Genomic DNA, 20,727 nt, shown 5'->3' with positions numbered 1-20,727 from the left:
GGTTTGTGTGGGGGTGGGTGGGGTGGTGTGGGCGCCCCATGTGAAAATGACAAGTGCTACTTAAGAGGAACAACAGTTTACGCTACAGGAGTGCCGGTGTGAGGCCAAAAAAATAAATAAAAATGGACTGAACAATGTGAATTAGCAGGGGTGCATTGTAAGTAAGTGGAGTATGTGAAGGAGAAATAATAGCCAGAGGTAGTAGATAAAGCAGATGAGAGAAACAACAAGCAGTTTCAGCTTACAAGAAAATACTATCATTAGTTTGGAGCGTGTCAGAATAGAAATGTACAGTTTTTCTTTGTGTTTTGTATTTGTTTGCTGCACAAATAACTTCACACTGCTTTCATAGTTTTATGTTTTGTTCAATTCACAAGCAATTCATATGTTTGGCCTTGCTTGCAGGAATGCTTGTGATTTGCTAAAAAAAAAAACCTCGTGAATGTGTTTAGTTGCCGTAATTTCCCACGAATGAGATGACCCTCAGAATATCACCCTTAAAGAGCTTTTTTTTTTCCTCTGTACATATTTTAGTGATCTACTTTTGTATGCCTTTACTCTACTTTTTAATATATTTAACTCCTTTTTTACAGGTGCTTACAAATGTTGCCGTTTTAATTTTGGGAAGCACATCAAGTTACCATATATATGGAATGCGCTATATAAATAAAGGTGTGACAGATCGGCTGTGTAGCTGGGAGTCATTAAATTCTATAAAAATCTTAAAACAGTGAGTGTGATGAGACTATCTAGTGGGTGTAAAAATGTATTGAACTTATTGACGTCATTTCACTATATTGTTGGCACCGCACAGGAAACACATGAAACACTTAAAAAAATTATGTTAGAAAAAAAAATATATATATATATTATTATAACATTAGCTATTAAACATCATATTGGCACATAAGTACACCCTTTTTACAACCTATACGTACTGGTAAACATGAATGAGAAGAATATTCATAATTTTTATCAACCCTTGTACAATAAGGGTGGTAAATTTGGCGTATTAATCATGGGAAAGCTGGCAAAATAAATGTGTGTGATGGGGAAAACGTGTTCGAAACAATCCAGAGGAGGGTGGCTTGTGTTGCGTATAATGTGAAAAAGTCCAAAATCTTACCGCATGGTCCTTGATGTTGTACCCTGATGTTCTTGTGTTGCTTGCAGGCATACTGATGCAGCTCACACTCGTTGCGGTAGTCCTTCCCATCGCTGCCGCACACGGTCTGCTCTGGTTTGCCCTCGCAGCCCAGCGGGCACATGCATTTAGCCGACAAGCCGTCAGTGGACTGGACACAGGTGCTGCCGTAGCTGCAGGTTACCTCAGTGCAAGGATCTTTGAGAACTGAAAACAAAGGGAATATTTTTTTTTTAAATTGAACGCAGTGTGATTTGAAACTCACTCGCACTACTGCCAACCAGTTGCACTTGAGGGCACTCGCTGTTACTGTAACAATGGAGTGTTTCATTGGAAACAGTCCATTTTATTTAAGTGGCAGCTATTGCTCTTTGGAAGGCCCATTGCAGTCATTCGGAATGTCAAGAAGCACTTGACATCCCTCGGAGGCGACGCACTGTCGCAGCTTTGTGTTTCATACAGATTTAGGAGCTTTGAATTCCAAACATGTTTTTCCGCCATGCTCCAGCAAGCTTTAATCGCTCTGGCCGAGAAGGGACCATATATACCTTGCCTCAAATGAGTCCGAGAGCAAGAAGAGAAAAATGGGAAAGGTATTTTCCCAGTGGACTTTGTTTTGAGCCTAATTAAACAACGCGTCACTTGTCACCAAGTGACTCACCGGCGCAGTTTTTCATTCTGCAACTTTTACTTCTAATGGGACACAATTGTCATCGCACAGAGCGATCAATTCATATGCATGAATGGGATCTATGACTGTATGCACTCTCTCTTTAGAAGAAGTCTAATGTCGAAAGCAACCCCAATTCCAAAACCTTAAAAATTATGTTTAACCCATGCCCAGTAAAAGTTTTCTTGTTGCAACAAGTTCATACACAGAATAGTGAATTCACACACACGGAATCGCACGTCCTCAAATAGCGGCCTCCACTCTAATAGAGAGCTTGCCCTAATTAATTGGTTTGGTCATCCACTTGAACCAATAGATGGGGGATAAGGTGCCTGTAAATTGCTGTAATTACCATCATGGATTGCGGGACAAGTCTTTACCACAACATAGATAACATTTGTAAAGTTGAAGTTTAGGTTGGATTAATAATAACATTTAACTTTGATGCCAAGTCATAGTATATCGGATAATATCTTGTTTATAGGTAGCATACCTCTAATTAGACATATTCATAGTATATTGGATAATATCTTGTTTATAGGTAGCATACTTCTAATTAGACATTCTCTCTGTATACTCTGTTGTTGTGTACATAAATACCCGCCACTTCCACAAAATGAGAAAGGATGAGTAGTATCGTCCCTCCTGCTGCTTTTTGAAAACATGATCTCCTGCCTCTTGCCTTTGGGATGAAATGACACCAGTCTCTTTTTAATAAGAGCCAGAGATGTGAGCGGAGATACTTTATGGATGTGTAAGAAGAAAGAGCTGCTATGAAGACTGCTCTTAATCAAAGCAATCCCCACTCTCTCCCTCCTCATACTCAAGACACATTTCCCTCCCTTTTATTTTCTGCTCCTGTCAAGTCCTTTGGAGGTTTAGAGAGCACTAAGACTTGCTAACGAAGACTTTTTCCCCATTTTTTTTTTTCTTAAAATATATTCCCGGAGTATTTCAAAAGGAAGTCTACACCTAATTTGAAACCATTCAAAAGCAGCTTTCAAATCAAGCATTAAATAGCAGCTTTCACTTTAGAAGACTGACGAAAATCATATAGTCATTGTGAGTCATCAGCAGCGGCCGCTTGATGGCAGCCACCGTGACGCTCTAATTGGGTCGGAACAATGAAGCACTGATGATCCCCGGGTCCTGAAGAAATGACCTCGCTGAGGCTAGCAGAGCAGCTCAAAGGTCATGGTTAGCCTCAACAGTAAAAAATTTAGAAATAAACAACAATGCTAGACAAAAGCAGCAAAACAATTTTAGGGTAGGCACAGAAAATATCTTGGTTTAATGAAATACAAATCAAATCATCAAGTAACGTTATGGAAGAAAATATAGAAGGATGACTCATGAGGATAAGTGGAAGACGAATGAATGAATGAATGAATGAATGAATGAATGCACAAATGAATGCAGAAATGAATGAATGCACAAATGAATGAATGAATGCACGAATGCATGAATGAACTACAGGGACAATTTTAAAGCAGCAAAATTAGATGATGCCTGCTGCCATTTAAAGGAGCCACTATCACCTGAGAAAATCTTGCGTTTTACATTGCAAAAGTAATGACAAAACTGAAGATAGGGAGACTGACAGAGCGACTGATAAGATAAAGATGCAAAGCAATGGCATTTGTGCACAATTGAAGTAAGACAGCATCTAATTGGGGTGAGGTCTTAGGATGAAAGCCTTTGTGTGCGGTTTAAGAGGTTGGTTGGTCTTAGGACTGAAAAGTTTTTAATGCCTTCCTAAGGAGGCAGTTCTTTTTTTGTTAATATTGTAAATAAAATGACAGATCGTATTTTTTCTTAGTATCTCAGTAAACAATGAATTATGATTATATTAACATTATTATAATTTTTTATAGGTTCTGCTTTAGTGGAGATGTGTGATCTACTGAATGAATGCAAACAGCCTTCATTATCGTTTCAATAACATTTGAATGATTCCTACAATCAATGACAAATGGAATGACGTTGATTTTTTTTATTTGATTCACACTTTTTCTAAAGATCATCTAATGACATGATTGCAATCATTTTCATGGAAATAAGACAGTTTGAATCACTGCAATCAGAAAGCCCGCATTTTCAGTCAGTGGCATCAATAATGATTATATGTGCTGAGATAATTGTGTCGTCCCAGAGAAAAAAAACACCTGATTGTTATAGCTTCAGTATTTCTGTGCTTCCAATTAAACATGATGTTCATCAAGTGTAACAGCAGTATGACAATAAGATGCAATAAATTTCAATACATTACTTTTATTAGTTTGACCTCTTAAAATATCTTAAAGGGGAAGTCAACTCCAAAAGGAAATTCCTTATAGTTAAGGCTGCAACAAACAAATCTATTCGGAATCAATATCCTATCGATGATTCAATCAATTAATCAGGGAATGACCCTCCATCCACCCCTAATTGGTTGTTAACTATGCCCCGAGCAACTGTGTTGTCATTTTCAGTCAAGTGGCAAAAAGGCTGCCCCGTGAGATGGATAAAATTGTGTGAATTTTGCTGCTTCATTCACATCCCACTAATGATATATTCATCAGAATACCATGTTTAGAGTAGTGGACCCACATAGAATATAATATTATAAAGAAAATGTTTGAGTTGACTTCCCCCGGAATGTTAACCCCAAAATGATATGGCTTCACGTGTTACAGTTAAGACTGGGTCTTTTACGGTCTCTATCGTTTGTGGTTAATTTCATCGTACTCATTATATTTACGAAACTAAAATGTCCCTTAAAACATTTACTGCAAACTCATTCCAATACCATCCTAATATCGTAATATGATGCTGTTATGATGCTGTGACATTAAATCTTTATAGCGATGTTAAGGTGAGTTGGAAACTGCTTCCAAATCGGAACAAATTGGAGCTGTGTTCTGGAACAGATTGTGCCCTACCTTATAAATTGTATTTAGATGAGATACATCGCTGCTACTTTATGGCAAGTTCCAAAGTACTATATCCTCAAGTTTTCAAATAGTATTGTGGATGAGGTGAAAACATGCACTTCAAAGCTCCTCACGGTGATATCTTACGAGACTTAGCTGCAGGATGACTGACAAGTGAGAAGAACCAAGAGCAAGGAGAGGAGGATAATGTCTTCCTCAAAAGTGGGGCAGAAGAGCTTTGGAATAGGGGGGCGATTACTGTGATCCTCTCCCCTCTCATCCAAACCCCAGGCATCCAGAAGGCAGGTGGGTTGGGGTATTAGGGTGGGCTCAGCTCTGCTCTCTGATCCACTCTTTGCCACTGCAAGTTTATTAATGCTTCATTAGGGACAGGAAGTTGTCAGCAACATGCTGGTGAGAGCTGGCTCCCTGCTGACACGGCATCAACATCAGCCTGAGTGTGTGTATGTGTGTGTGCGTGCGTGTGTAGTCTATATGAGGGCCGAGTGGCATTTCATGTGTGGGTGCACGTTGGCATTGCGAACAAATGTGTTTTTGTGCATGTGTGCGTATGAGCGGGCTGCTTCCTGTAGTGCAGGCAGTGATGACGATCAGGGAGAAGGGGGTGACTGGAGGGGGGCTGGAGCTAATCAAATGCAAGGATGCGATGTGGGAGAACTTGGCAGTGTGAGTTTTAATCAAGAACCCCCAACCTCCCGACAGCAGGAGAAGAAGAGAGGAAGAGTGCCAACAAAGGTGACAGGGACATCAAAGAGAGGAAATCACTTGAGAAACATGGTTGGAAAGAAATTCACAGACTCTCACATTTTGGGGGGCTGGGAGGCATAATGAAAAACATTTGGTCTGTTTCATAATAATGACTGAATCATAATTAGTTTATGTTTGTCCATTTTTGCACTTTCAGGGAATTGAAATTAAATAATATTATACGGTTCAATGATGAATCATCAAAATAAACAAGTTAAGCGTTTAGAATTAATTGTGAAAAAGTACTTTTCCCTTCAGGCTGAACTTTTTCTGTTAACTCTTTGTTCTTGCTAATCATCTAATCAATCAATCAATCAAACGAGTGTCGAGTGCGCTTCATGGACAGTTGCGACTAATTATTATTGTATCGTAGAACATTTAATTTGTGTTTTTCTATAAATGTATTTATGATGTTTTATTAATTTCTTCATCAAAACGTATATTTGAAAGTGGCGTGACAATAACAACAACAACAAAAAATGGAAACTCATTTAAATGCAAAGGCGTGATTCACATTAAAGCAGTTGAGAATACATCCAATGAAAGCATTCTAGTCTGAACACAACTAGTTTTCAATTATTAAATTCAATCGATTTTAAATGAACAAAACCAAAACAAACGAAAATAAAAGAATGTCAAAGCTTGGGCTGAAGCAGTGAAAGTAAATGTTGAGGCTGAAGGAGAAAATGCAGCGAAAGGATGTTGAGCTATGCAAGTGGTAATAAGGCTGAAAGGTGCTAAAGTGAGATAAGGGAGAGGGGTCAGAGTGGTGTTGAAGAGTACAAACTCTGAAGAAATAAACAAAATTAACGTGGAAAAAGTAAATACAGATGATGACATGAATCCAAAAGAGAATATGGGAAGTAGGCTGAAGCGACGAGAAGGCCAAAGGTATAAGATTGCTTCATCCACAAGAGGATAAATCTCTGTGTTTGATGTCCTTCTTCAAACAGTGCCACTGAACTGACAAGCACTTTTTTTACTCACTTTGCTGAATTGCTCTTGAGAATGTGTGTATATATTTATTCTGTGAGTGTGTTCCCACAGGCATACAGTACAGTATCCATACCATACATACAGTATCTGCACACAAATACACGCGTGCACACTGTTGGTCTGCCCAAGATCCGGTTATGAATACCAAGCAAAATTCTACCCTCTCGGGAAACGAGAGCAGCGAAATAGAGTTATATAGCATGATCTCGTGCCCTCTTTGTGTTAGTGTGAGCGTGTATAAATGTGTTAATTAATCCCCCATGAGAAATCTGATGAGTCTGTGTTTGTGTATATCTGTGCATGCTCATGACAGCAGCAGAAAGACATGAGGAGATGCTATCTTTCAGAAGCAAATGAGGAGTGAAGAAAGTGGAGCAGACGTTTGAGCACTAATCTGCATGGCTAATTTCTGCTATCAAGATTTTTCTGTTTTGTTCAGTTTTAGGTCGGATGATAGTGACTGACCTTTTAAAGACCTTTCACCAGGCTGGAGATTTTAAAGGATGAGCTTCATCTTGTCTTGTTGACTATGTAACAAGACCTTATGTTTTCTTTTTGGGGGTTCTAACACTACAATGTCTTATAAGGAAGGGGAAGCCTTTCGGTCATTGCCATGCCGATTACCTACGTCAGATGACTTACCACCTTACTTGGAAGTAGTGACAGCGACTTTCCTTGTGATTCGCATTCCAGTCCCCACTGTTTCATGCATCCATTTTTAAAAAATTTTATTTGCCATTTCTCTGCATATTAATCGTCTTGTTGACTCCAGTAGGAGTTTACACAAATATTTGTTAAAATAAATCTGCAGTATATAAAATTCCTTATTTTTCATAAAAAATACATTATTATGAAAAATGGCTGCAATTTGGTATACAAACCCAGCAACTGTGCAAAAATACAATGTACGCAACAAGATGTTACAAAACAAACTGTGGGAACATTTATCGTCATTATGCAGTTAGTAGAAGAGCACACGCTTGTATTTATTTATTTTTTATTGGTTGTCTTTGACATTTTCTTAACCTCAATTTCTCTGCATCTGCACCATGCAGTGACAATGACAGCTTTCTATTTGTATTCACCCTCTCTGAACAGCACATTGTTACAGTTCTGGATGATTTTGCGGTCTATAAACCATTTTAGGTTGAGCATCTCAAAAAAAGCCGAGCAGGTTTCACATCGACCTGCATACAATGGAACTCCTTTCATCATTTTACCGAGCAGGTAAAACGTCAATTACGTTAACTTGACTTCATTCCAGTAGAACGCGCGTATATTTTAAAGTTAGATGCTGTCATTGTTATTTCTATATGCTTTAGTCTAGCGACTGGAACTAAGTACGTCGAAGAACCCCCAACGCGGAAATGATGCATGCACAGAGTCCATTTTATACAAAAGGCAAGGCAAAGCCAAGATTACATTTTCCAAAATTCTAGGAATGAAAATAATAATGGGCGAAATGAAAGACATCAAACGTGAGAGAAGGAGAATGAATGACTAGGAAGGAAGATGAACGACGTAAGACAAATGAGGGACAAAGAAAAGGGGATAATAGTAAATACAGGACATACTGTACGGAAGAAAGGAAAATAACACAATCGAGTGCATCTTCACCAGCTAGCAGAGGGTGTTACCAAACCAATATCACAAGTCGGGAGAAGGAAATGAAAAAGAAAGAAATTATGTAGGATACAAGCCTCAGAGATACTTTTGTTTGGACGTTTCTTGACCTTTGCGCTCTTTTCCATAGCCAGGTCAGAAAGGGAGTAGAAGGGGATAAATCTGAGCTTTCTACAGCCCAGTCAAAAAAATAAAACAGAACTAAAACATAAAAACTAGACAAGCAGTCGAGGTAACAACTGCCTGATTTAAGGGACCTTTACTTTACAAGTTCAAGACTCAATTTTTTGTATTCCATTCTGTCTTTGAGGGATTCTAATATAAAGTGTTTTTTTCATTGTTTGGCCACCAGGTAGTGACGGTTGTGTTGTTCCCAAAATCTTCTACCTGTATGCTCTCTGCAAGCAGCGTTCACATTTTTGCAACTAATTTTAATGAGTGCCACACCGTAAGAAATTTTTGTTGCCTATGGTTTATACTCCATATTTCCTGTGGCCACAGTGGAAATGGTTCATTGTAATTTTTCTTCCTTTCTTAATTTTGTTTCCTACACTCTACTGAGTGCTATTCTCATTCATTATTGTTATCAAGCACTCACTTTAAACGTGGCCTTTCCTTTTCATTTTGATCATATCTGAGCCCATTATCTTTTTACTCTATGACCGTCAAGAAATGGAGACCAGACGATTTTGAATCATCCATTAAGAACAAAATGAGGATAATGAAGAAGCCTGCTCGAGCTGGCCAAATCCATTAAGAAGCAGGTGATGTAAATATTACTTGGAGAAGTGAGGGCAAACGGAAGCCCTCACCTCAACACGATGACTAACACTATCATCAGGACACATTAATGTTCTAATTGCCTCCTTGGTGGGGATGAGTGAGATGCTCAGTAATAGTGATGATTTCTTCACTTTCCACCTTAAGGGTCGGATGCAGTCAGAGCAGCTTTGTTTGTCGTGACAGGTAAAAAGCAAGCACAAGTTGTTTTGTTAAAGCAGCCTTAAAAGCATCTGAGTGAGGTCTTCGTAAGGGGAACAGAAGCTAACAGCAGATTTTTTTTTTTTTTGTAGAACATGATTGGGTAATTTTTTTTGCCTAAAATGTGTAGAATTTGCATATTGTAATTCATTCCAAGACTTTTCTTGTTTTCTTCCTCATTTGATTATATTCTAATATCAGTCATTATTTAACTTGCAGATGATTTTAAATTCAATACAAATGAATAATAACAGAAGATCTTTTAGGAGTTATGACCACACAAATGAAAGTGGTACAATAATGTAAAACAACAGCAGTGACCACAGACGTGTGAGGCGGCGCGTGTAAACATGTGTTGGTATTGATTTTGCCCCTTCTGTCAGTTGTTTCTGTCAGTTAAGTAGTGATCCCTCCAGACCAAGAAAACAAAATTACAAGCAGAAGAGTTGGACAAATCAAACAAGATCTTTTGATGATTTGTCAACTATCCAATATTTATTATTCCACTTGGTAACTAACTAGTTGTTGATTAAACCACTAATAGCCTACAGAGATATATTAAAGGCACCCTACAGATGCACTGCTTCTACATGGAAAGATGATATGAGAGAAAATACGCATCTTCTTTGGTGACTGCACTGCAGGGAAGACTGCCTCGTTGATTTGAATCAGACATGACAGCTTCTCAAGAATCCTGCCACTTCATTTACCTCCATGAAAACCTGCCAATCACTTTCAAAGCGGAGAATGAGGACATTTGCTGGAGAATCCAACTGACAGGATACTTGGAATACTGTACACCCCAGTCCGCCAGACAGTTCACCTTTTGCATGCGCTGATATGGCCAGAAACTCAATAATCTCCTACAGAATGACCCGCCCAGACCTGTTGATGCTGCTTGAATTCAGAAAGAAAATAGCAAACGCTCGGCTTCACATGACCTCCAAGTGTCACTTATTTTACTCTCTTACACAAATAAACATCTACACTAGGCCTATTGTTGAATTGAAGGGAAATTATACCGGGAGCCAACTGATCAGCAAAGAAAGGAGACCTATTTGAGTCAAGTTACAGGAGGTCATTTTTCAGTATTCAAATCAATTACCCAATCAATTAGAAGGCATTTAAATGGAATATGTAAATTCCATGTTGTCTGTGTTCACATCACTGAGACGTGCAAGAAATAGTTATTAACTAATCTAAGTAACTAAGTAAACTAGTAAATACACAAATACGTACATGACTTATGACTGCCACAACTTACAAGTTTTTTAAATTACAAAATGCCTTTGGTCATTTTGTGTGTGTGCGTAACAAGGGAAGTTAACCAAGATTTGATTTGTAATTCTCAAACACATGATGGCTCTAGTGAAGTGATAAAAGAAAAAATAGCCTCAGTAAATTGTGTAATCTACATTTTTTTTAACGGTACAAAAAAAATGAAACACTCGCTGGCGGCTAAATTACACTTGATTAATAAATTAATTGATTAATTACAGTTGATTAATTTGCATTCCCTTGTATTGTATGATTATGGTTTTGCACAATACAGTGCTATTTTCCTTTATTAAAAACATAACAATACATGGTTGCAATTTTTGGTGAGCTGAGGCGGATTATAATAATAGAATAAATTAATAGATTAATGAATATAATTCTAATCCAATTTAATTATGAAAAGTAGGCTTTTTGCTACATATAAATAGGAAACAAGCGCGATTGACTCCATGATTGCCTTCCACTGTGCTTCTATTTTGTCATACAGTAAAGAATATAAAAACAATTATGCTCATGTTATTTGTTTCCTTCGGGAAATTAATGTCGCCAGACATTTTTTTAAGCCAGTGGAACATTTTGAAAAGTGATTCAATAAAGCCAAACCAAATTGTTAATTTGGCAACACTGACTGCATTTGTATCACAGCCACGCTGTTAATGCAAGCAGTCCACATGAGCGGGGAGGCGCTTTAAACTGGTACAGAGGCCACTAAAATAGTATATTAAAAAAGAAAAAGAGACAAAACTTGCCAGAGACAAATAAAGTCAAATTAACCAATAAAACTTAATAATGCCACAGTTGTTTAACGACCTTGAAAAATAAGCGACTCGTTGTGGATTACCCAATTCACACTGAACACTAAAATATCGACAGACACAGAACCTCATAGTATCTGTCCACAAATAATAAATTCACTGTCAATTTTAAGGTCACCTGCCTCATAACTGTATTGAATGGAAATATGTAATACAAAGCAGAAGTAAATATTCACATTTTGTCTTAAAAGGCCCCCTTGAGTACTGTGAGGGACTTTAAATTTTTCGATGCTGACTGTTTTCTCCACAGTCCCATTGTGACCTTTCCAAAACAAGCATTTCAATCCCTAAGTGAAATTCAGCGAAACAACCATCATTATGACCATCATTCGGATCGTTGTGCTTCTTTATGTTGTTTTGGCAGTGACCACATGCTGCTGTTTTTGCCTGCAGTAGTTGAGTTGCTTCTCAGCGGACACGCACAGATTTACGCCCCAAATCCTTTTTTTCTTGGTGGTTCCTCAATCATCCTCAATCATCTCCATCTAAAGTGAATGTTTCAGCTCATGCTTGTTTCAGTGTTATTGCTCCCCTTCTTCTCCAGTGGCCCCGCCTCTCTTGCCCACCCGTTTTTGCCCTTTTTATTTCCAACGTTTCTTCTGCGCCTGCGGTGAGCACTGGGCAATTTTATTATTGGTTGCAAAAGCCAACCGGCAATGTAATCTCCCCTTCGGAAATGCAATGGAACCACACTGGCTGGACTACATGAGGCTGATCAATTATTCTAATGGTAGTCTTGGTTTTTCAAGGTACATGTGGGGTTTAAGCTGTGGTGTGTTAGGAAAGTGTGCAAGAGGAATTCACTTCATTCATGTTAATAAAAAAACTATTTCAGAGACCCACGGTGAGGAGGAAATTACAATGTCGACAACATCAGTTCTAAAATAACCGTTGCTAACATATTATTTTTACTCACTGGTATAATGTGGTATTTCATTTGATCAATGTGGCAATGTTTAGCTATGTTTAGATCAATGTCAATGTGGCAAATTGTTTAGCGCTAACATTTTCCCATATACGAGATATCCACAAAATTGAGCTTCCTCTATGTTTCACAGTCTGTAGCGTGTTCAAATTGTACAGAGAAAAGGCCAAATTCTTGGATCTCTTTAGATATGCAAGTGCACCTAATTTGGTGGCCTGTGAGAGTTTATATGAAAATAAGTGAAAGCAGTACATGGCTTGCAATAACAAGAACAGCACTTCTGTTGTTGTCGTCATTGCAGTCTTTTCATTTAAAATATTGCTGGACCTCCCATGTTGCTTAGGTGTCTGCACCAGAAAGAACAAAATGACTTGTGTTTGTCTATAGTTGACCCGATACTGGTGGTACTTACAGCACGGGCCCTTACGCAGCACCTTGATGCGCCTTTGAGTGTGGCACTGGGCTTTCTCCAGCTCGCACTCGTTGGTGTAGGTGGACGAATCGGACCCGCACACCGGCGCCACCAAGGATGGACATTCACCTCTCTTGCACACGCACTCTGCGCTGGCCGGGTCGTTTGGGTCTCGCTCGCACACTGCGCCAAAACCGCACAGCTTCCCTCGGCAACCTGAATAGGAGACAGTTAAGTTACATTCAACACACGTTATAGAAAAACTTATCTGTTGAAAATATTTTGCCTGGGTGAGCTTGGTTGCATTGTACACCAGAAGGAGCACAGTTACTGACAAATCCTTACACCTGAACAAACCAGCGGTGACAAACATGCCCTTGGCAGACATAATAAAGCGATTCAAACATGAAACAATGACAGCCGTGAAAACACCAATGTAACACTTCTGATGATTTCCTTCCCTTTAGGTCCACAGTGACACACTGTTGCCAGCATAAACCAAACAGGGCAGAATAAAACACATGCATGTGCTTATCATTCCAAGTTGTAAGAACATAAAACACCAAGTTAGAAACTAATTGACCCTTGTCATGGCAACCCCAGCTGGTGCTTCGCCGCACTCACTTTGAGGGCCACTTGGAAGCCAGCTGGCAATGTGTCCTTGCGAAAAAAATCAAAAACAAAAATACTCTCAAAGGTACCCCACCCGATCATAACTCAGCGGACAAATTCACACTCACGAGAGTCTTCAAAGCCTTGTGTGCTGATGAGAAACATGTCACATTAGCATGCACTTGCACACAGATAGCCACTTCTTATCACTGGCTCCCAGGCTGAGACTTTAAGCAGTCCAGCATGTCCGCTTGGATCGGCTGCTGGGTTTTGCTGAAGTAGATGGACAGTTTGATACACACTGTGCGCACGTCCACAAACACAGAGTGTGTGTGTGTGTGTGTGTGTGTGTGTGTGTGTGTGTGTGTGTGTGTGTGCAACCAGTCCAACTTCTCCCCTAGCCATCTTATTGTATCCTAGGAGTGAGAGTCCCGTGTGTATGTGTGTGTGTGTGTGTGTGTGTGCGTGCGTGTGTTGAGTTGTCCACTATTCCCAGTGGGAGAATGCCTGACAGCTACCTGAGCTCTCACGATTTCGTACCTAGGGAAACCATGTCTGTTTGTGTATTCGTGCATGTGTGCACGCGTCCAAGTGTGTCAATGTGTGTACGTGTGATATGTAGGTGTGTGTTTGTGTTTCATTCACACACTCACACAGACTGAGGGTGATAGAAAGACTGGCGCAACAAACAAGTCTGCAGCTGACTTTACTTCACACATGTGCTTGTGTGTCCAAAGTGCCAAAGTGTTAACTCAAACTCTGACAGGTTCAGGTGAGAGAATATAAAGGGAGGGTAAAGGTTTAAAAATAAAAAATGAATGTATGTAACCATAGTGGTGAATTGCTTGTTGTGGTGCAAAGTCTATCTAATAAAAGACACTGTTCAAGAGTTTCTTTCCAAATGAAAAAAGAGAAGTGACAAATGAAGAGCACTATACTGTTTGTGTGTATGCACTGGTGACATGCAATCGGTCGGGGCTTTCAATCCATTCTCTCCTCCCTTCTGTTAAGAAAGCCTCTCGTCCAACGCCCCCCATCTCTCTCTCTCTCTCTCTCTCTCTCTCTCTCTCTCTCTCTCTCTCTCTCTCTCTGTCTCGCTCTCCCCCCTCTCTCTCTCTTGTGCTATTTTTTTAGGACATTGTATCTCTTATCCTCATCCTCCGTGTGTAACTGCTCACAGAGAAGGAAGAGGGGAAAAAAGTAATTGGAGGCAATTAATTTCAAAGAGGCTGCTCATTTATTCAACTTTGCGAGGGGCTAATAATATTGTGCCCTGCTTAGACATCCCCTCCAAAAAGAAAAGAAGCGCTCATTACCCGTGGCAGCCAGTATTAGCAGTTATTGAAACTTTGACTTTTTAAAACCAGGTTAACCATCAAAATAGTAACCCCGCCATGCCTATTACAACCACGCAACTTTGAATCTAATCACCGTACGAAAAAAAAAACTCTGCGGTGGATGGACGACGAATCCAAAGAGGCAAACATCAATCCTCATATTACGTGATGAAAGGCTAAGAAAAGAAGGACTGTTTTCCCTTGACAGTCGACACACCACCTGGAGGGGAAAAAAAAAGACAGAGGATGACGGTTTGCAACCATATCTTTTCTGCAATGTTTTTCTCTGAATCCTGACTGTAGCCTCAAGCTGAGCCGAGTGGAGAAAGACTGACATTGAAGCTGCAGGCGCGGTCAAAGCCAAGGCGCCGTATCAGGTGCATACAATGGACTGAATGTACAAACAGCATACTTATGTGCTTCTCTCCTGGGGGAGACTATGTTCTTGATGATTGTGTTTCCTTCAGATCCATAAACACACACACGATACTTAAGAAGAACACTGGAGCTAAACAACAACTCTCCCCCAAACCTTGTCAACAATAAATAAAAAATGTGTTGCAGCTGGCTGGGACGCAGTTTGATTGACAGGTGCATCTTTGGGAATGTGGAAATAATGGGAACAAAATGGATGAGGTGTACTTGTCCAGGAGGAAGAAAAGTATCACTTTACAGAATCCATTCAGCCATGTATTATCGCATATGTATGCCACCTGACTTTAGCTGAGAAGTGGCGTAAATGTGACTGACTCTAAGAGAACACAAGCAATGTCAAGTTTGTTGTTTTTCATTCAACAAATTAACAATATAGTGCTAATAACTTGAACAATCTTCAAGCACTCATCACTGATCTTTCAAATGTGTAAAAACAAAATGTAAGCAATATGATGTGTGAAATGGTTTGGTCATCGTTTTACAAAATAAAAGCAAATGTTTGCCAATAGTTGAACACTGTGCTTTCATGAAGGACTAAAGCAATCAGAAAGTAATTACTGTTGAGAGGTTAAAATCAGAGGATGTGTACCTTAGGTATTCGATTAATTTAGACACCTATAATTATTACCATAAAATCATGTGGGGTGTTTGGGGGCTTTGGATGGTCTGAATTACACAAGGCAAGCCATACTTGCCACAAGTAGATAGTGATATTCATATTCATTAATATGAATAATAATCTCTTTGAGTAAAAAAAGGTACAATTCTGTCTGTTATTAACTTTTTGCAATGTATGACTGAGCAGATGATGCTACTAAATTTTCATGTGAACAGGCTTGAGAAGAATGGAGACTTACTCAAACAACATGCATAATTTATAAAAACTCTATCTACAGCATTTTCCACTTCTACAACAAATCTACTTGATTGACGTTAAGACTCCCCAATGTCTAAAAAGCCTGTCCATTCAACTAACCAAAATCACAAGATCTTGAATTTCAACTTTAAAGTTCCTTGCATGATGAATGCAGTCACGACAAGATGGACAAATATAATTCTGAAAGAAGAACAATGAGTATATGGCATGAAGACGATGCACTTTTTCTTTCTTGTAGGTGCCGAACGCTATCTTTCAAGTAAGCATGTATAAGATAAGGTGGAAAAAGTAATTTAATACTGCATATTTCCGGACTATAAGCCTCTACTTTTTGCACAGGCTTTGAACTCTGCGGCAGTGTGGCTATTGATTTTTCATGATTATGATAATATTGTATAATTTGCGCATATTCTCTTACATATAAAAATTAAAATACCTGTGGCTAATAGTCCAGTGCGGCTTGTATATCACCAAATAAAGATTTTCCCTGAATTCTAGCTTGTGCAGCTTATAGTCCAAAAATTACTTTTAACCCCGGTTGATCAAGTGCTAGGTATCGTGTTCTTTCTACCTTGTAATGGTTGCACATGAACAGGCAGGCAAAAACGCACAAACTCAAATCATCAAAATACATGTAAAGTTGACAGTGTGAGCTGTGCTTGGATTTTAAACATGTTTAGTGAGCATGTGTGTGTCTGCTGCGAAGAATGTTGACTGGACGGTGCTGCTAGGTTTACACTTTGATCACTATTAATTAATAATACAAACTGCTGCCATTTCCAGTGTGAATACAAGCTTTGCAATTCTGTGTCTAAAGGTCTTAGAGTGAAAATGAGTGTGCACATGCTTGTTTGCTCTTCCATGCACTCAAAGAGTGTAAGGTAATCTCCCTTGAGCCCTGCAGCATTACAAGCTTCACTTCCATGCTGCTATTTTTTTTTCTTTTCTATTGGAGGCTAAGGAAAAAATCCCATTGCAGAGAAAGACATGTTCAGGTTGTACTTGTTAGAAGAAACATCTTTTACAGGTAGCGCTTCATCCATGTTGGGGCTCGTCCATTAAATATGATGCTTCGACGGCGCCTTAAGTAACGACAGAATAACTCATGAAAGGGAAAGTGTGGGATTGTTGTGTTTGACACACGACACACAAGTGACTTTAACGTCATAGCTATAGCCACTGCTGATTCAGTATGTTCCTCATTTCCCCACTCAAATGGCTTCACACAATATTGATATAAAAGCTTGTCCCATAAATATCTTAATGCACATGGGGCATGCTGGATATTTAAAAGACTCTATATTTTTTGATGGACTTCAAACTGAATCAGAAAAGCATTAGAGAAGACCAAAAGGAAACAAGTGAAGATGGTCATGAATAATTAAAAGTCATGAACTGACGCAGGACTAGAGCCAAATATCTAAGAAGCACATGGGCAGCCAAGGCACAAATGTGTCAAATCACCCGTTGGTGTGAAGTCCCAGATTTGATAAGTGACACAAACACCAGCTAACAACCTGGAATGAAAGTGGTAGGTGCTTCAGAGGGAGACACGGCTCAGTGGCATCAAAGTGACATCGCATCAATGTTGAATAAGTGTAAATTCATTACACTCCAGCACTCCTGAGGGACATCTTCCACTCACTGCCCACTAAATGGAGCCGCTCTTTTTTTTCCCCAGCTGATGCTAAGTAATACAAGGGGACTCTTTTAATGCTTCTCTGTCTTGGGCCCTTCTATTTATAAGCAGTGCGCTTATTAGTGGCGGTGCTTGAAAACTTGAGGCAGTGAGGGGAAAGGTTGTCATGACAACGGGCGCTGATGCAATTAGAGCGGCTTGCATCATACAGTAAGGGAGTCAGAACTTTCCATCGTGCACACAGGTGGCTCAGATCACAAAACCAGCAGTCAAGTTCAACTCCCTCTGCATCTTCAAGGCGATGCGCACGGTTCATTTGCAACCGTAGTCAAATCTTGTCTTGATAAATTGCTTTGGCTCACTTCTTGGGTGTAAAGTTATTTAAAATGTATTTTATTTATTTGTTTTATTTAAATTTAATAAAGGTTTTAAGAGCTAATCCAGGAATGGAGGTTCTAAAATTAATTGAAAGCGATACCTTTACCCCTGCATACTTTTTCACTATTCATAACAGGGCTCGGCATTCATAATGGTTCCACTTAAACAATTTCAAACTGCGTACCTGACTACAACACCCTCTCTCACACATGAGCCATCTGTTTCTCACTCAGCTCATGTGCAGGATGAACACATTAGCCAAACAATAGACCTTATATTGAGCATGCATAGGCTAGAGCAGGCCACTGCAGTTAGTTGGGCAATTTAGGAAAATGAGAAGTAATTTTGGAGACGGCGGGGACTGAAGAGAGGACATTAACTTCATTAGCGGAATGAAGACAATACTATATGTTGGAAATATGGCTAACAAAAAGCGTGTCCCTTGTTGGCGTAAACTTCGAAAAGCAGATTGTTGCTGATGTTCACTGTATACATTGCTGCATCAAAACCAATAGGTCGTTTCTAGAATACATATTCTGCTAGTTAGGATATCGTGTGTCTTTTAAAACAAACCTAGATCTGTCATTCCCCCATGCTGACGTTGTTTTCTATTGTTACTTCTGCTCTGGGATCAATCATTGCTATTTGTAGACTCCCTTGGCTAATGCTTCTTGGTTTATTTTAATTATGTCCCACTGGCATGGAGTGCAGCTGAACACGGCAGACAAAGAAGCAAGACACATATGAAAACCTGTGGTGCATAATTATGTGTAAAGCCAACGAAATATTTACATTATAGCGTTATAGTGTTTTGGATTCTAAACACGTTATAATCCCCCCCTTTGACACTAGATAAGAATTTGAGTGCCTTCCTTTGCATCAGTTATACAGTGCAATTGTGACATTCAGTTAGCCAGCTAGGATTTGGAAGGATACACACATAGGGTTGATTTCACTTCTGTCAAAAGTTTATTCCATGTGCATGTGCCCTGCAGCATAAAAACTACTGGTAAATGCCGCTTGAGCCAAAACTTAAGACGACATTGCCTCTAGAACAGTGGTTCTTAACCTTGTTGGAGATACCGAACCCCACCAGTTTCATATATGCGCATTCACCGAAACCCTCTCTAGTAAAAATACAATTATTTTTTTCAAATTCAAGACATAGATGTTTTTACTGGTGCACAAAATAAGCCGTGCATGGACATCACCTTGTTCAATGAACGAAACCAACACGAACTCACATAAACTCACAACAAATGACATACCTGCAAATTAATGTGACTTCTGCTGTTGCCTTTGCGAGACCAGTTCAGATATGCGTCAGTCATCACGAATTTACACGACATTCAGGTGTGTTCGCACCTCCGCAGTGGAGGCTCTGCAGAACCCCTGACACCGACTCACCCAACCCCTAGGGTTCGATCGAACCCAGGTTAAGAACCACTGCTCTAAAGCTATTCAAGGTTTTGTAATGGAGCCAACTTGCTGAATTTCATTTCTATTTTCTGACGCACAAATTGTTTTCAAATCAAACGTCAACAGACATCTTGAAATGGATTCTTGCTCAAATAAATGAGAGAAATAATTCGTAGCCTCGCAGTGGCACCCTGCAGAAATCAGGAGGAATACAAGTTACATAAGCAAAAGTGCAGCAGCTATATCGATCGCTCCCCTCATTTATTGTTCTTTTAGTCTTGGAAGCAAGCAGATGATTCAGAAATCAACTGTGAAATATGACAGTTGTTGAGAGCAAAGAACATCTGCCTTGTGATGGAAGGGGGAAAAAATGTTTGATGGGTATGACAATTTTTATGTCGACAGTGAGCAACAGTGAATGACAATTGCTTAAAGTCATAGCGGTCTTGTCCACGAGAATAGTGTGTCTGTCTCTTGCTTAATAAATCCTAGAGTATGACACTGAATTAGATCATCACTATGATTTACATTATATACTGACATATACAATATTACAATACTTGACATGCATGAGTCATCTGTTTAACTGGTCTCTTCTCTTCTCAAGGTTTCTCATTTCCCCTAGCTGGAGTTTTGAGTTTTTCCTTGCCCTCTTGGGAGTTTAAGATCAGTTTAAGATCAGGGGGTGTTTGAGAATATCTTTCGTTCTTCACATGTCCTGAGTGTTGTTGTTAGTCACCTAAATGTTGAACAGAGGCTGTGATTTACCAAAGTCAAATTCCTTGTTTGGCACGCTCAAACATGGCGAATAAAAAACTCTTGAATCTTGAATCTCTTGAATGATAAACATATGGTATTCGTACCCTCACTTGTGGTTGGGAATATGATCTGATGATAATGGAACAGAATCAGCTGGAAAAAAACTGTATTGTCTGCCGGTATTCGTACCCTCACTTGTGCTTGGGAATATGATCTGATGATAATGGAACAGAATCAGCTGGAAAAAAACTATATTGTCTGCCTGCTCTACAGTGTCTTTTTTTTGTTCAGGTTATCAATAATGCAACCATGAATGACAGAGCCCGATTCTGTCACCTCCTATCTCCTGCCCCAACTCAGCAGCAGTTACCCACAGAACTGATTTCTACGGGTGTGCAATATGCATGAAGGAAGCAGCCAGCATTGCTGCCGGCACACTGTTGGCTTCAATTATTCAGCCGAGCCCGTATTATGAGGAGAAAGAGTCCCGCTTTGTTCACATCACTGAGTGTGACATCACTTCACAAAGACCTCTGATGCACTTTGGCGAGAAAATATTTCTCTCTCGCCTTGGGTTTTATATGTGTCTACTCTTTACGATTACAAGCAGGCATTGTGAGAAACGTCTTTTAATGCGCAACGACACTCTGAGAGATGCAGCGAAAAGACGCAACGATAATGATGCAGAGACATGCTGACAAGACCAAAATTCCAGAAACAAACCAACTTTGGAACTCTGTAACTTGG

The 20,727-nt window shown here is 39.5% G+C and overlaps 1 protein-coding gene across 4 annotated transcripts in view; it reads right to left on the bottom strand.

Annotated features, from left to right (window-relative positions):
- agrn (agrin) overlaps positions 1–20,727 on the bottom strand; it is a 183,263-nt gene that overhangs the window by 79,993 nt on the left and 82,543 nt on the right. For all 4 annotated transcript variants that reach the window (XM_088399957.1, XM_088399961.1, XM_088399970.1 and 1 more), the window contains 2 exons: positions 12,525–12,740; positions 1,127–1,351 (listed from right to left, as the gene is read on the bottom strand). In XM_088399957.1, coding sequence (XP_088256083.1) covers positions 1,127–1,351; positions 12,525–12,740 — 441 coding nt within the window. The remainder of the gene's footprint in view (positions 1–1,126; positions 1,352–12,524; positions 12,741–20,727) is intronic.

Source organism: Syngnathus floridae, chromosome 2, assembly GCF_059516105.1.
Source record: "Syngnathus floridae isolate MCC-2025c chromosome 2, RoL_Sflo_1.0, whole genome shotgun sequence".
In the NCBI taxonomy this organism is placed as follows: Eukaryota; Metazoa; Chordata; class Actinopteri; order Syngnathiformes; family Syngnathidae; genus Syngnathus; species Syngnathus floridae.
Note: the sequence above shows the minus strand (reverse complement) of the source record. Positions and strands in the feature narration are given on the sequence as shown.